General features: G+C 40.7%; 1 protein-coding gene across 1 annotated transcript; it reads left to right on the top strand.

The window, feature by feature from the left end:
- The first annotated feature begins 1,523 nt into the window (after positions 1 to 1,523).
- Positions 1,524 to 11,850, top strand: si:ch211-67e16.11 (uncharacterized). The gene is made up of 7 exons (XM_063006652.1): positions 1,524 to 1,956; positions 4,373 to 4,594; positions 5,699 to 5,869; positions 6,068 to 6,199; positions 7,312 to 7,481; positions 10,250 to 10,489; positions 10,789 to 11,850. The coding sequence occupies exons 1-7, from the start codon at positions 1,524 to 1,526 to the stop codon at positions 10,978 to 10,980; spliced, it is 1,560 nt and encodes a 519-aa protein (XP_062862722.1). The 3' UTR covers positions 10,981 to 11,850.
- The last annotated feature ends 1,218 nt before the right edge of the window (positions 11,851 to 13,068 follow it).

The following is a 13,068-nucleotide window of genomic DNA, read 5'->3' as shown; positions in this document are numbered from 1 at the left end:
GGTCATGGGTTCGATCCCCAGGTGGAGCAGTCCGGGTCCTTTCTGTGTGGAGTTTGCATGTTCTCCCCCTGTCTGCGTGGGTTTCCTCCCACAGTACAAAGAAGAGCAAGTGAGGTGAATTGGAGATAGAAAATTGTCCATGACTGTGTTTGATATTAAACTTGTGAACTGATGAATCTTGTATAATGAGTAACTACCTGTTCTTGCATGAATGTAACCAAAGTGTAAAACATGACGTTAAAATCCCAATAAATAAATACTTATTACAGATGAATAACTAAGATTTCACATAACTACCTTAATAATTGAGTAAAACAATGTATTCATGGGTGGAAGGATTTTATAATGTTATTTAGTGGCTACTGTATTAAGACTTACTAAGCAACGCTGGTAAATAAATACAGTTAGTGCGCCACCTGCTGGTAACAGTCAGTGAAACGCCCGTGTCCGGGCAGCACACGACTGACACCATACTGTCAAAAGGGACCAACATTTCACATACCATTCAACATTGATATGATATTTGAGTGTATATGTACTGATAAACTGTAGATGCCACTACAAAGTGATTTTGGTCCATGTTGACATTATTGCACCATGTTATTACGTACTTACATTTATTTAATGATTTTTGTTAGTTTTCTGAAAATATGCTGGGTGAAAAAGTAAACACACAGAAACAGAGACAGAACATTGTTATTGTGATTGTGTAAAAAGTTCTATGATGTCTATGATTACTTATAGGGCAGTGGTAGCTGGTGGTTAAGGTAATTGACTAGTAATCAGCAGGGTTGTTACTGTTGGGTCCCTGAGTAAGGCCCTTAACACTTAAATGGTTTCATGGTATTCGATCATAACTGTAAGTCGTCATAAATGCCATGAATGTAAATTGTACTTTGAGGCATGGCCCCCTAATTCTGCATTTATCATCAAAATTGGAAAAAAGTTGACACAGTTTACATTTAAGGCAGACGCCTTTTTCCAAAGCGACTTACAGTAGTGTGACAGTATACAGTCTGAGAAATTAGTCTGAGGGTTAAGGGCCTTGCTCAAGGGCCCAACAGCAGCAACCTGGCAGTGGTGGGGCTTGAACCAGCGACCTTTTGATTCCAGTACCTTTACCGCTATACAACTGAGTTTATTAAACTACAGTACTATCATAGAAGCTATCTATAATATTCCATAACTCTGATACTGTTGGCCACTTGAAGTGATGGCATCTGAGTGACAGGTGGGATGACCATCAACAATGCCCCCCTGCCCCCTCCTTCACCCCCTCCTTCCCCTGTTTTACCGGCATGTAATCGCCTGTGGGATGGAGTTAGTGTTGCAGTTCACTTTCAGCTGGATGCTGCTGCCCGGACCCTTTTTAATGTCCTGTCTCATAAAGGAGGATCGAATCTTCCCCACCTGATCACACCGTCACTGTCCCGCCGAGAGCAACTTTAAAGATTCGATCTGCATCTGTTCTGATCTAAAGCAGCACAAACGCACTGGGATCTCCGCCTTTACGGCTCGGAAGCATGAAGTTCGTCTCGGCTGTGCTGCTGGTGCTGTTGGTGGGGGGGCATCCCGGGGTCCCGGCTCGGCTGGAGCGCTGGGTGAAGGCTGGGTTTCAGTACCTGAAGGTGCACCTGTGCCGCAGGGTGGCTCTGCCGGAGAGCGAGTGTCGCAGGTTTGCGCACATGCACCCGAGCGGTGTAGCCGTGTACTCATCCGATCCCAGCACGGGTAAAGTGTTGGTCATCCTGCCGGACTCTTACCCCGCTGAAAAAGTCGGGTACTTGGGAGAAAGCGGGCTGGAGAGAGAGAAGTACCCCGGTGCCAACGCGCACGACGCCGTGCTGGTGCTGGACCCGAGTCCGGGTGAGAGCTTCGGTCACCCTGTGCTCCTCTTCTACGTGGATTTTACTGTGACCAAAAAGAAGTGTGCCCACATGGAGGGCATTTATTTAGGTGAGTGAGCTCTTAAGCGCACATTTATACATTGTTTTAAACGGTTATTTAAAATTTTGCAATGTTGATCCACAAATCATTGAAAGAAAGAAAAAAAATCAACCTGGCAGCAACAGAAACCGATTCTATAGCATCACAAATATTGTTTATTTATTTATTAGGATTTTAATGTCATGTTTTACACTTTGGTTACATTCATGACAGGAACGGCAGCCACTCGTTACACAAGATTAATCAGTTCACAAGTTCAATATCAAACACAGTCATGGGCAATGTAGTATCTCCAGTTTACCTGACTTGCATGTTTTTTGGACTGTGGGAGGAAACCGGAGCACCCGGAGGAAACCCACACATACACGGGGAGAACATGCAAACTCCACACAGAAAGGACCCGGATCGCTCCACCTGGAGATAAAACCCAGGACCTTCTTGCTGTGAGGCCACCGTGCCACCCCACAAATATTGTAAAATTATTGTTGATATAATTTAAAAGTGAAGGTTGAATTTTTTAAGGGAAAATAATCATTAAGTTCGCATCCTCATAATGATATTATTATTTTCATAATAGCAACAAACACCAACACTTAAAATAAAGGTGTCAAAAGTAAAAGTGTTTTTAACAATGATGACATTTTGCTGCCCAAAAACACCTTTGTTTCATAATAGTATAAAGCAAGGATCTGAAAATGACTTCTTACAACAAACAATGGGAAAACACTTTTCCAATTCTTATATATAACATTAATATATTATATATGACATTCTTAAATCTTAACATTTATAATATATAACTTAGCATTTACCATTCATTATTGATTTTTCTTTTTTTCCCCTGATTTTTACTGTACATTAATCTATGCATGTTGAACCATCAGCTGTACACAACTATTAAGCTTTTAAAAAGATGTTTTACGTCATAAAGACGTAAAAATCCCTTAATTTGTAAGTTTTAAAATGGCCAGTGAGTGTGTGTGCTCTGTAAGGTGTACAGAAGCACACTTTACTCCAAAGGTTTAGGCTATGCAAAAATAGGGGGGGGGGGGGTGATAGTTGCACCACCTAGCTGCCAATTATCTTCTTTAGAGTAAATTGACCCTTGTTAGTGATGTGATCCTTGATGCTAAGCATAATTCTAAGAACATACTGTATGTTGGTATTTGAGGAACGGTAAAGGTTGCTCTTATTATTATGAGCATGTTTTGTTTTACTATTCTGATTTTGCAGCAAACAAGTAATTTATTACAATAATAAACAGACCAAACCCTGTCTTTGCTTACGATCTACAGAATTAAAGCAGTCTGTGGAAGTGTAATAATTACTAAGTATGCCAGAGATGATGAAGGTAAAGGAAGTGGCTTCAGTCCAGGGACTTGAAGAGAGAAAGCAGGCTGGTAATGTTTTTGGGTGTTTTAGTCCAAGCTAGACAACGTAATCTAAAGATGCGGGAAATGGGAAAAAATTGAGGTTTGTTTGACCACATCTAAAATGTTCCCAGGTCCATACATGGCTGCAAACAGAGAATAAGATACATTAGGGCATTTGATGACAATACGGCTTCAGTAAACCAATGAAACATTACAGTTCAAGGGTCATTTTAGTAGATCTCTGAAATTACCCATGGTTGAATTATACTAGTTTCTGATTGGCTCTTATCATTGTGGTGCTGTGTGGATTAAGATCTCTGCCTGTACCAAATTGACAGACTGAGACAAGGTTGAAGATGGATATACACTATAAATAGGGCACCATTGCATTTACCTTTACATTTGCGGCATTTAGCAGACGCTTTTATCCAAAGCAACTTACAATTTTTTATATGGGCACAGAGAAGTCACCAGTTCTAGTCAATACATTTAAATTTTAGGCATTTAGCAGACGCTTTTATCCAAAGCGACTTACAGAACTGTGACGGTATATTGTCTAAGCAATTGAGGGTTAAGGACCTTGCTCAAGGGCCCAACAGTGGCGACCTGGCACTGGTGAGGCTTGAATCAACGACCTTTCGATTACTAGTCCAGCACCTGAACTGCTAGGCAACGGCTGCCCTGCCCTGTCAATAAGAATCACTAATGAAAAAGTAGGAAGCCCTGCAACAAAGTTAATAATATTATAGGACCTTCGATACAACCAGTTAATAATATAACTTGCTGTATGTATATTTTTTGACCAAGCAGATTTTCTTTGTTTTAATCATTTAGTCACACACAAAAAATGAATAGCTGCATTAAGGATTATGCATGAATAAAATCCTTAACTTACCATGACCTGTTCCTTACAAGTGTAAGTATATTTCTGTATTCAAATGTACAAAAGTGTCCAGGCAGCAGCAGTAACTTGATGGATTTATTACTGTTTTGTACTTGACATATCTGAGCCTTTTCATTTCATCACATAAAATGAACTGAATACCTTTCAGGAGAGGAGTGCATGACGCTGGCTCTAAAAACTCGCTGCCAGAACCAGCTGAAGCGGAGGAGGAGCCGCAGTGACCGCTCGATGGCTCGCGCGCGGGTTCGTAAGAGTGCTGTGTCCAGATTGAGCCATGTAGAGCGCAGCAGCGGCCTCTGTGAAATTCACTTTCTGCCCCGTGTGGTGGGAGTAAAAGACAGCAACCGAACTCAGCGCCTACGATGCGTAGGTAAGTGAAGGACAGAGAGGCAAATGTTATCAGATCCATGCCAAACTTCTCTATTCTGGAGTCTGCAGTCTGTGTCCGGTTAGAGCTCACCAGTAAGCTGCAAGCGTGTATTGTTAATAATGTAAATTACGGTCATAGTGGTGGATATCAACATCACAAAGAACAGCTATCTGCTGCCTAATGCCGTACGACTGTGACAAATAAGTGTACAAATGGTAATAAAAGGTAGATACAGGTGCTCAGGTGGTACAGCAGTAAATAGCCCTAGCCCATTACCACTGGCATACAGGGTTTGAATACCCAGCAGCTGGTAAAGCATTTACACACAGACATGACTAGTTATGTCCAGTGTGTGTGTGTGTGTGTGGGATGGGGAGCTGGGGTGGCCAGTGGCCTGTGATGTATTGGTGTCCTGCCTGGGTAGGTTACTGCGTTGTGCCCACTGTTTCTGGAAAAACCGGACCCTCAGTGTTCCTGACCAAGACAAACAAACAGTAATACATGAAAATGGAATAGAAAAAACACATTATTGAATAAATTAGGGTTTTTCAGCCTGTAGGTGTTGGACAGTTTGCGGCCCGTGTCACATGGCAGTGTGACCCAAAATTCTGTACTGTAACTCTATTACTACATCTTAATGCATCTGATAATAGATGTAAGTATATATAAAAATATACCAATCAAATTACTGTCTGAAATCAAGTAGAATCATGCAGAACGACTTTTAAATGACAGGCTTTAAAGTTTATGTTCCCATTTTGTCACATACGTCACATACATACATATATTTGTGTGCATACACATACAGTATATGTACAGTATATACCATAAGATTGTTGGACGTTCATTTAAAAACCATGACCACCGACATACAATTTGTATAATATACACCATATTGCCTTCCATATGATTTTTAGGTCACACTCATTGCTAACAAGTACTGTATATAAATCAAATGACATTAAATGAATTATATGCGGTGAGCAGATATAAGGATACAACCATCATGACCCATGTTACTGCACCATGTAAAATTTTATTTATGAATGTTTAAAAAAAAAAGTATTAATTAATAAAATGTGCTTGTTGTTACTTCTGTGACAGATCTTCCAGAGTTTGCCAAATGCCCGCAGCCTTTGCCCCTCACTAGTCCCAGTGTGCCCATTTCCAGCTGTGAACTCAATAAAAACACCCGACGATGCCACCAACAGCCCCTTGCCACACATCTCTCCTGCCGCCTCTACCAGACCTGTGACCATGCAGTCCTACTCTCAGGTTAGACAGAAATGAATGTTTATTACGACTTAATGTCTTTGTTTCTCAGTGAGTGTAGAATCATTACTATAATGCATACAAGGACAATAGAATATGATTTTCTTATCTGAATCTTTTTTACTCATGTGAGGTTGAGCATCTTCTCAGTGAGGGTGCACTACCTGACCCCTAATCCTCCTGTTTACCTTTGATGTCCAGGAGGCTGGCAGGAACAGATCACATACCAGCGTCATGTGCAGAATCTTTTGCATTTCTACCAGATGCTGATGAACAACGGCTTCCATAAGGATCACATCAAAACTTTCTTTGCAGGAAATGGACAGGTAGCAGGTGAGAACTTAATTTGTACTTAATTTAATGTTATGTACAAACCAAATTCCAAAAAGATGAATTTTACCACAAGACAACATTAGAGTGGAAAAACAATTCTAATTCTTCGTGTTACAGCAAAGTTTCTACTCAATTAAAAGCAGTAACAGTGCAGATCATAAAACAATACAGGAGGACGCTTGTAGTGGACAAATTCACTATTGGTTCTATGTCCTGTATTGTGCACTAGTTGTGGAAATATTCATATTTACACTTTAACAGTGTACTCTATAGGAAATATAGCCATAGTGCATACATGGTCGTAAGTTTTGTCCTCTTTTTATATTCATTAAAGAAATTTAACAAATTAAATGCACAAACTAAAGACTGTTGAATGTTTTTGTTTCTTGACTATTGAAGATGATCATCATCACATCATCACATTTTTTGTGTATTTTTAGAATACACAACATGGTACATTGTTTAAATCTTGTTTCATTGTTGTTAATAAAACAGCACTGACGGCGCCCAGGTGGCTCAGTGGGATATTCCGCTAGCACATTAGTGTCGAGATTCTGAAATGGGCGCCATCTAACGGTCAGCAGACACGTTTTTGCTAGGGCGGGATGACCGGACTTTGTGTGTGGGGTCTTCAAACGCTGTGTAAGGACCATGATTAGCAGATAGAGAGACACCTGTACAGAGTGCATAGGTGAAAAAGGGTTCTGCTAAGGGCTGCGTGCGGGTCGCAGGAGGCGTGAGCAGCAATATACCCACCTCGACTGCAATCGGGGATCCCCCAGCAAAGACAAATTGACTACGCTAAATGCATAAATAAAATAGAAAACTGGAGAACCGAAGTGAACACAGAAAAATAATATTAATTTTAACTAATCACTTTATTCTGGTTTGGATCATGGTGGGTCCGGTGCAACACACACCCTGGACAGGGTGCCAGTCTGTTCAAGAGCCACACACATTCCCACACTTACACCTAGAAGCAATTTAGTGCAGCCAATTCACCTATTAGTTAGTGATTATGGCATTCTAGTTCCTCCCAGCACAGCCACAAACCCTCATTTACCCTGATAACTGAATCAAATGCAATTTTATAATGTTAATTTATCTTATAGCTAAAGAGGCAGAGGGAATGTACCCAGCTACTGAAAAGGAGGTGATCAGAAACCACATCTCCTACATCTGCCGCAAACAGCACTGCGCAGACACACTCGTCCTCTACCTGAACAGCCCGACACGCAACGACGGAACCATGCTGCTGTGGGACCGCAACGACAACGGCATTGTGAGTTTTTACAACCTGATCACATAAACCGCTGCTCTCTGTGTACGACGGTGCTATAGCAGAACATCCACAAGCTTAGGCAGACCTCTGGAATGCAAGAGTCCCTTATCTTCTCGTGAATAAATGAAATGCCCCCCTCAATAAATCAGAACGGCCCTTCACTTCAAAGTGCCGGTTGCAGAATCAAAGACAACAAAAAAGCCATTTAGTGACAGAAGTGGGTTAAAAAAAACCTTTCTTGCCCTCTCTCATCTCAGTGTACCCTTTATTGACTTGAAACAAAACTCCAGTGTTCTTGCTCTTTGGTGTTTGGGAGCTTATCTTTTCGCCCTCATACCTAGGCGTGGTTTTGGAACATTGGATTGTAAAACACTGCAAAAAAAAAAAAAAAAAAAAAAACATCTAATGCCAGAGCCACATACAAATGACACGGAAGTAAAGTCTTCTTCCTCAGAGATCTTAAAGCTTCAATATAAAAGATTAAATTATATTAGATGTCACTGAGTATTACATTAAGCCTAAAAGCTTATTAAAGCACATAGAGCCGTACTCTCATCTCAAAGCACAATAGATTTGTCAGTTAAACCAATCTTTCATTTATTATTAATAATCTATTTTCAGAGCAAGAAGACATTTAATTATATTCCCTTTACAAAGCACATTAATTTGACCTCAGTGAAATCCCACCATCCCGTGTTAAAGGTGCTCAGTAATCCAGGCCTTATGCTCAGAGCTGGGCAGACGAAAAGGTCCAGACTTTGTCCTAAAGCCCTCCCTTCTGTAACAATAGGCACAGACTCTCCAGGGACAAAAGCAACAACCCGATCTCCAGACAGGGATGGCAGTGTCAAAGGGGGGACTTGAGAAACCTGGACCACACAGGCTCAGGACCACAGACTCGTCAGCTGCCTATGAAAAAGCAGCTTCTTTCAACTTTTAAGAGCTTCCATATGGATAGTTGCCCCCCAAACCAAATAGAAATTCTACTCAAGCCAAGTCATAGTTCTTTGAACAAAAGCACACAGTGGACTGGACAACAGGAAATGTTTTTTTTAAATGCCACTCAAAAACTCGTCATACCATAAATCCTTACCTTCTGTCTCATAATATTCCTTTATTTTCTCTGTTAATGGTGTGTAGTTTCAATTAGTCAGTGATTTATTAGTTATTTACAAGGGTTCTTCAAAAACTCTATTTATTAAGAATGACAAAAATCACTTTTTTACATAGTCTTTCTGATGCATTTTTCCCTGCGTCAGCAAATAATGTTTTTGGTTGAGTGTGTAGCCACTAATGCACCGCTGCTTTCACATCATCATGTGAAAATCTTCTTCCACTTAAAGCTTCTTTGAGCGTCCAAAAAGGTGGAAATCAGATGGCGCTAAATCCAATCAGATGGACTATAAGCTCTTTCAGTCCCTCATACACAACCGATTACTCCTCCTCCCACCCTCACCGCTTCCAACCAAAATATAAAAGTGTGGAAACTTTTTGAAGATCCCTCGTACTTATTAATTATTTTGCATTACCAACGTTTTACCATAAACACGCCACTACATGCAACCAGTCTGTAGGTGTCAATAAAGTCCTCACTGAAAAGTCTCATGACTATCAGAGAAAGGCTTAGTCCACATTTAAGTACTGGTATATATTTATGCAGACTAATTATAACTGTATGTATGATTTTATTAGTTAGCATTTACTAAAGAAGTAGATCTGGCTCCCAGGTAGCTAATTAAATAGCGCTGGTTTAAACTGTACAAGCTTAAGATGTGTATGGACTTTGTATCATGTTAGAATATATTACTTTTTTGATGTCGCTTAGTCAACACAGTGGATAGTCAATCAAAAGTAAATGCTACATACTGGAAAGAGATAAGACCAAATAATAGTAAAAGCTTCTGAACAACGGATAAGCGTCTGAACAGAGGAAAAACCTATTGCAGCAGGACAATCACTGCATATACAACATTTACATTTTAAGCACTAAGCAGACGCTTTTATCCAAAGCGACTTACAATAAACAGTCTTAAGCAATTGAGGGTTAAGGGCCCTGCTCAATGGGTCAACAGTGGCAGCCTGGAATTGATGGGGCTTCTTTTTTTTTAATTACTAGTCCAGTACTTTAACTGCTAGGCTACAACTGCCCAACATAAATGGCGAGGAGGCAGGTACACACACATACAAAGAAATGACAGTCAGATACATTTTGTGTGTTGAATTAGAAAATATAAGTTGAAGTGTTATGTTGGGTAATGCATGAGTGCTAGTCATTAGTGCATGGTCCCTTGTGGTTTAGTGATTGGTTAGTACTTTTAGTGGCCATAAAATGTACAAAAAGAACCAGAATGAACTCAACATGGTAGATGAATAAATTAATAAATGCCATATAGAGTGTACACTGTATGAACTTGGGTGGAGCAGCGGTAAAGTACGCTATCCCACTACTGCTAAGATCTGGGCTCAAAACTGCAGCAGTGCTATCAACCAATCTGGCATCTTCAATAATACGATTGACTAATGTCCAAAGTGGGATGGCTGAAACAGCCTAGCCATTGGGAGGTGCAACTGTCAGTGCACTCACAGTGCTGGTCCCAAGCCTGGATAAAAATAGGAGGTTGTGTCAAGAAGGGCATCCGATGTAAAAACTGCCGAATCTGCTATCCAGACCAGATCCACTGTGGTGACTCTGATATATGGGATCAGCTGCAAGAAAAAGGGGAAGAAAAAGAGCGTTCACTGTTAAAGATTTTGCTCTGTTTGTGTAGGCAGATCTGAAGGAGCGCTACACAGTGGGGGAGTTACTGGCTGACCTGGCAGGCTGCAGGGCCAGTCGAGTGCTGCTGTTTGTGGAACAGAGCTACACTGGAGTTCTCACCAAGAGACTTAAGAGTTCTTTTAAACACCTCAATGTGGTGGTGCTGCTCAACAGCCTGCCCTGGGGAAACACAGCCCAGTTCTGGGCCTCCCTGCATCCATCCCACTGCCTCACAGACCACCTCAGTAAGGTATGTGAAAAACAGACGTTCAATGCAATAAAAACCATTCTCCATTATTTTATTTGATAATGATACCAGTATCAAGGATTGAGTATTAGTTATGGTCAATGGCCGAAGCCCTGTGATGGATATTCCTGCCCTGCACCCTGTGTTTCCGGGTGGAACTAGACCTGCTGCAACACTGACTAAGATACAGAGATTAATGAAAATAAATAACAAAATAAAAAGTGGATTGTGTATGCTATTATGTATGATATCGCCAATATTATAACATGCTAACATTTTTGTTTTCTTATATCGGTTACCAGAATGCTGTTATACCTCGACTAGCAGAAGATGGGACGAGCCTGTTGAACGTGACTCTGGCGGGAGCCCCGTGTAACGGAACACCCCCTCTCACCGAGGCTGAAATAAGAAAGGAGTACATGGGTTGCCAAAACCTGCCGACAGCGCTTTGGCACCATGGCAGACGCAAGCCCCACGACGGCAAGAGAAACTGAGAGGAACTCGTGTTCTTTCAGTACAGTCTCGCTCTCTTTCATCAGCCTTACAGTCTCGCGCTCATTCATTCCATTATAACCAGCAGTCAGACTAGAGACAATGGCTTTTCGGTCATCTTAGTGCTCACTGGGGCTTTTCTTCATGGGTTCTAATCCTAGATTCAGACAGCTGCTTTAGTAACTGGCTGGACAAGAATAAAACTCAACATGTACGATTCACTGGATCCAGGCCATTCAGTGAAAAAGCTGGAAAGATGTGGATGAACATAAATGGGCTTATGCACAAACAAAAGGAACTAAAAGAGGACAAACATTAAAGCAGAAATATACATGATATAAAAAATAACCTGGATGATGTGCTTACTCTGAACCCAACTCTACACTTTACAGCAGGACAGACCGTTCCAATGTTTTTTTGCTGGGGTTTAACCATCAGCCACTGGGCTTTTGGACCTGTTTACAGCTAGAATGTTCCGGCGTGCATCAATGCCTGTGCCATATCTGGAGAAGGCTTCTCCACCACACACCTCATGCTTACTTGAACATTTCAGGACGAATCTATGTTTCCCTTTCCATCACCCCTAAGCACCCTAGGCATAGCCATGATCAAGTCATGACAATAATTCCTATGACAGGCTCAGGCTTATGCAAGGCTACTTTCTATATGTGTTAGGATTTCCTGCTAACCTGTGTAAGGTAAATTTTTTCTGAATTCTCTTACCTACGTCAGTACAGAGGAGTGGATTAGTAGCAGTGGAGGACGCAGGAAATGCAGGTTTAAGTTAGACACAATTTTGTTTTGCACACAAATAATATAATTAATATTTGCTTCCATCAGGTAGCTGATTATTTAGGCGATCGTATAAAGTGTACGCTGATACTGTTTCTTTTTTAATCTGATAAAGACATCAGCATTTAACACACTGGACTAGTAATCTGAAGATTACTTGTTTAAGCGGGCAGCACGGTGGCTAAGTCGGTAGCAGTCGCCTCACAGCAAGAAGGTCCTGTGTTCGATCCCCAGGTGGGGCAGTCCGGGTCCTTTCTGTGTGGAGTTTGCATGTTCTCCCCATGTCCACATGGGTTTCCTCCCACAGTCCAAAGACATGCAAGTGAGGTGAATTGGAGACTCTAAATTGTCCAGGACTGTGTTCAAAATAACCTTGTGAACTGATGAATCTTGTGTTATGAGTAACTACCGTTCCTGTCATGAATGTAACCAAAGTGTAAAACATGACATTAAAATCCTAATAAACAAACAAACAAAACTTCTTCAAGCCTGATCGTTGCCGGGTTGTCACTGCCCTGGAGTAGGGCCCTTAAGCGCTTGCGGTAATGGCTTAGCTGTGTTTCCCATTTAGTTCAGTTTTTCATTTATGACGCAAAAACAGAGAAAACATGTACGGGAAATGTCATTCACGGCAGTCCTGGGATTTCAATTATTTCTGCAACTGATTTTTTCTGTGTTTAAATTATTAGAACATGAAAAGGTACAAATTTAAGTTTTCATAATTTTATCATGTTTTAGTTTTTTTTCTAAATCTGCTAAATCAAAAGTATTTGTAATGCAAGTTCTGTAATATTATTTAACTTTGAGTTGTTGCCTCTTAATATATGTTCATGAATATTATTGACTAAAGCTGGTGTCCGCATACATGTTGCTCTTGATGAGGATTTTAAAATGAACTTAATTCCTGTAAACTCTGCTCTAGACATGTGATAGATTATTGTCCAATTGTGCCCACTGGTAAAAGTCTATATGTAGAATCAACATTCTGCTGTTGTTTTCCCAAAGAAACATAAGTACACTATAAAAGTGACACTAGCATCTCAATACAGTGGTACCTTGTAACTCAATGTCCCCTAAACTCAAAATCTTTTAAACTCAACGCCCTTCGTCAAGAAATTTGTACCCTTAAACTCAATATTTCCCTTAAACTCAACGTGTTCAGTTTGTTTTTTAAAAATGTATTTATTTAATTTCAAATTAACAATGAACAGCGTTCGGCTTGAGCGGTGCGATAAAACGTCATCAAAGTGTGAATATGAGACGAATCTGCATTTGTGTACAATAACCATCAAATTCAC

This window comes from Trichomycterus rosablanca, chromosome 12 (assembly GCF_030014385.1).
Source record: "Trichomycterus rosablanca isolate fTriRos1 chromosome 12, fTriRos1.hap1, whole genome shotgun sequence".
Classification (NCBI taxonomy): Eukaryota; Metazoa; Chordata; class Actinopteri; order Siluriformes; family Trichomycteridae; genus Trichomycterus; species Trichomycterus rosablanca.
This window is presented reverse-complemented; position numbering and strand designations above follow the sequence as displayed.

Bases quoted from the DNA above. Each gene is read 5' to 3' on its own strand.
- si:ch211-67e16.11 (XM_063006652.1), top strand. From the start codon at position 1,524: ATGAAGTTCGTCTCGGCTGTGCTGCTGGTGCTGTTGGTGGGGGGGCAT. The intron at 5,870-6,067 runs GTTAGACAGAAA...TTTGATGTCCAG, and splicing joins CCATGCAGTCCTACTCTCAG to GAGGCTGGCAGGAACAGATC. The intron at 7,482-10,249 runs GTGAGTTTTTAC...CTGTTTGTGTAG, and splicing joins ACCGCAACGACAACGGCATT to GCAGATCTGAAGGAGCGCTA.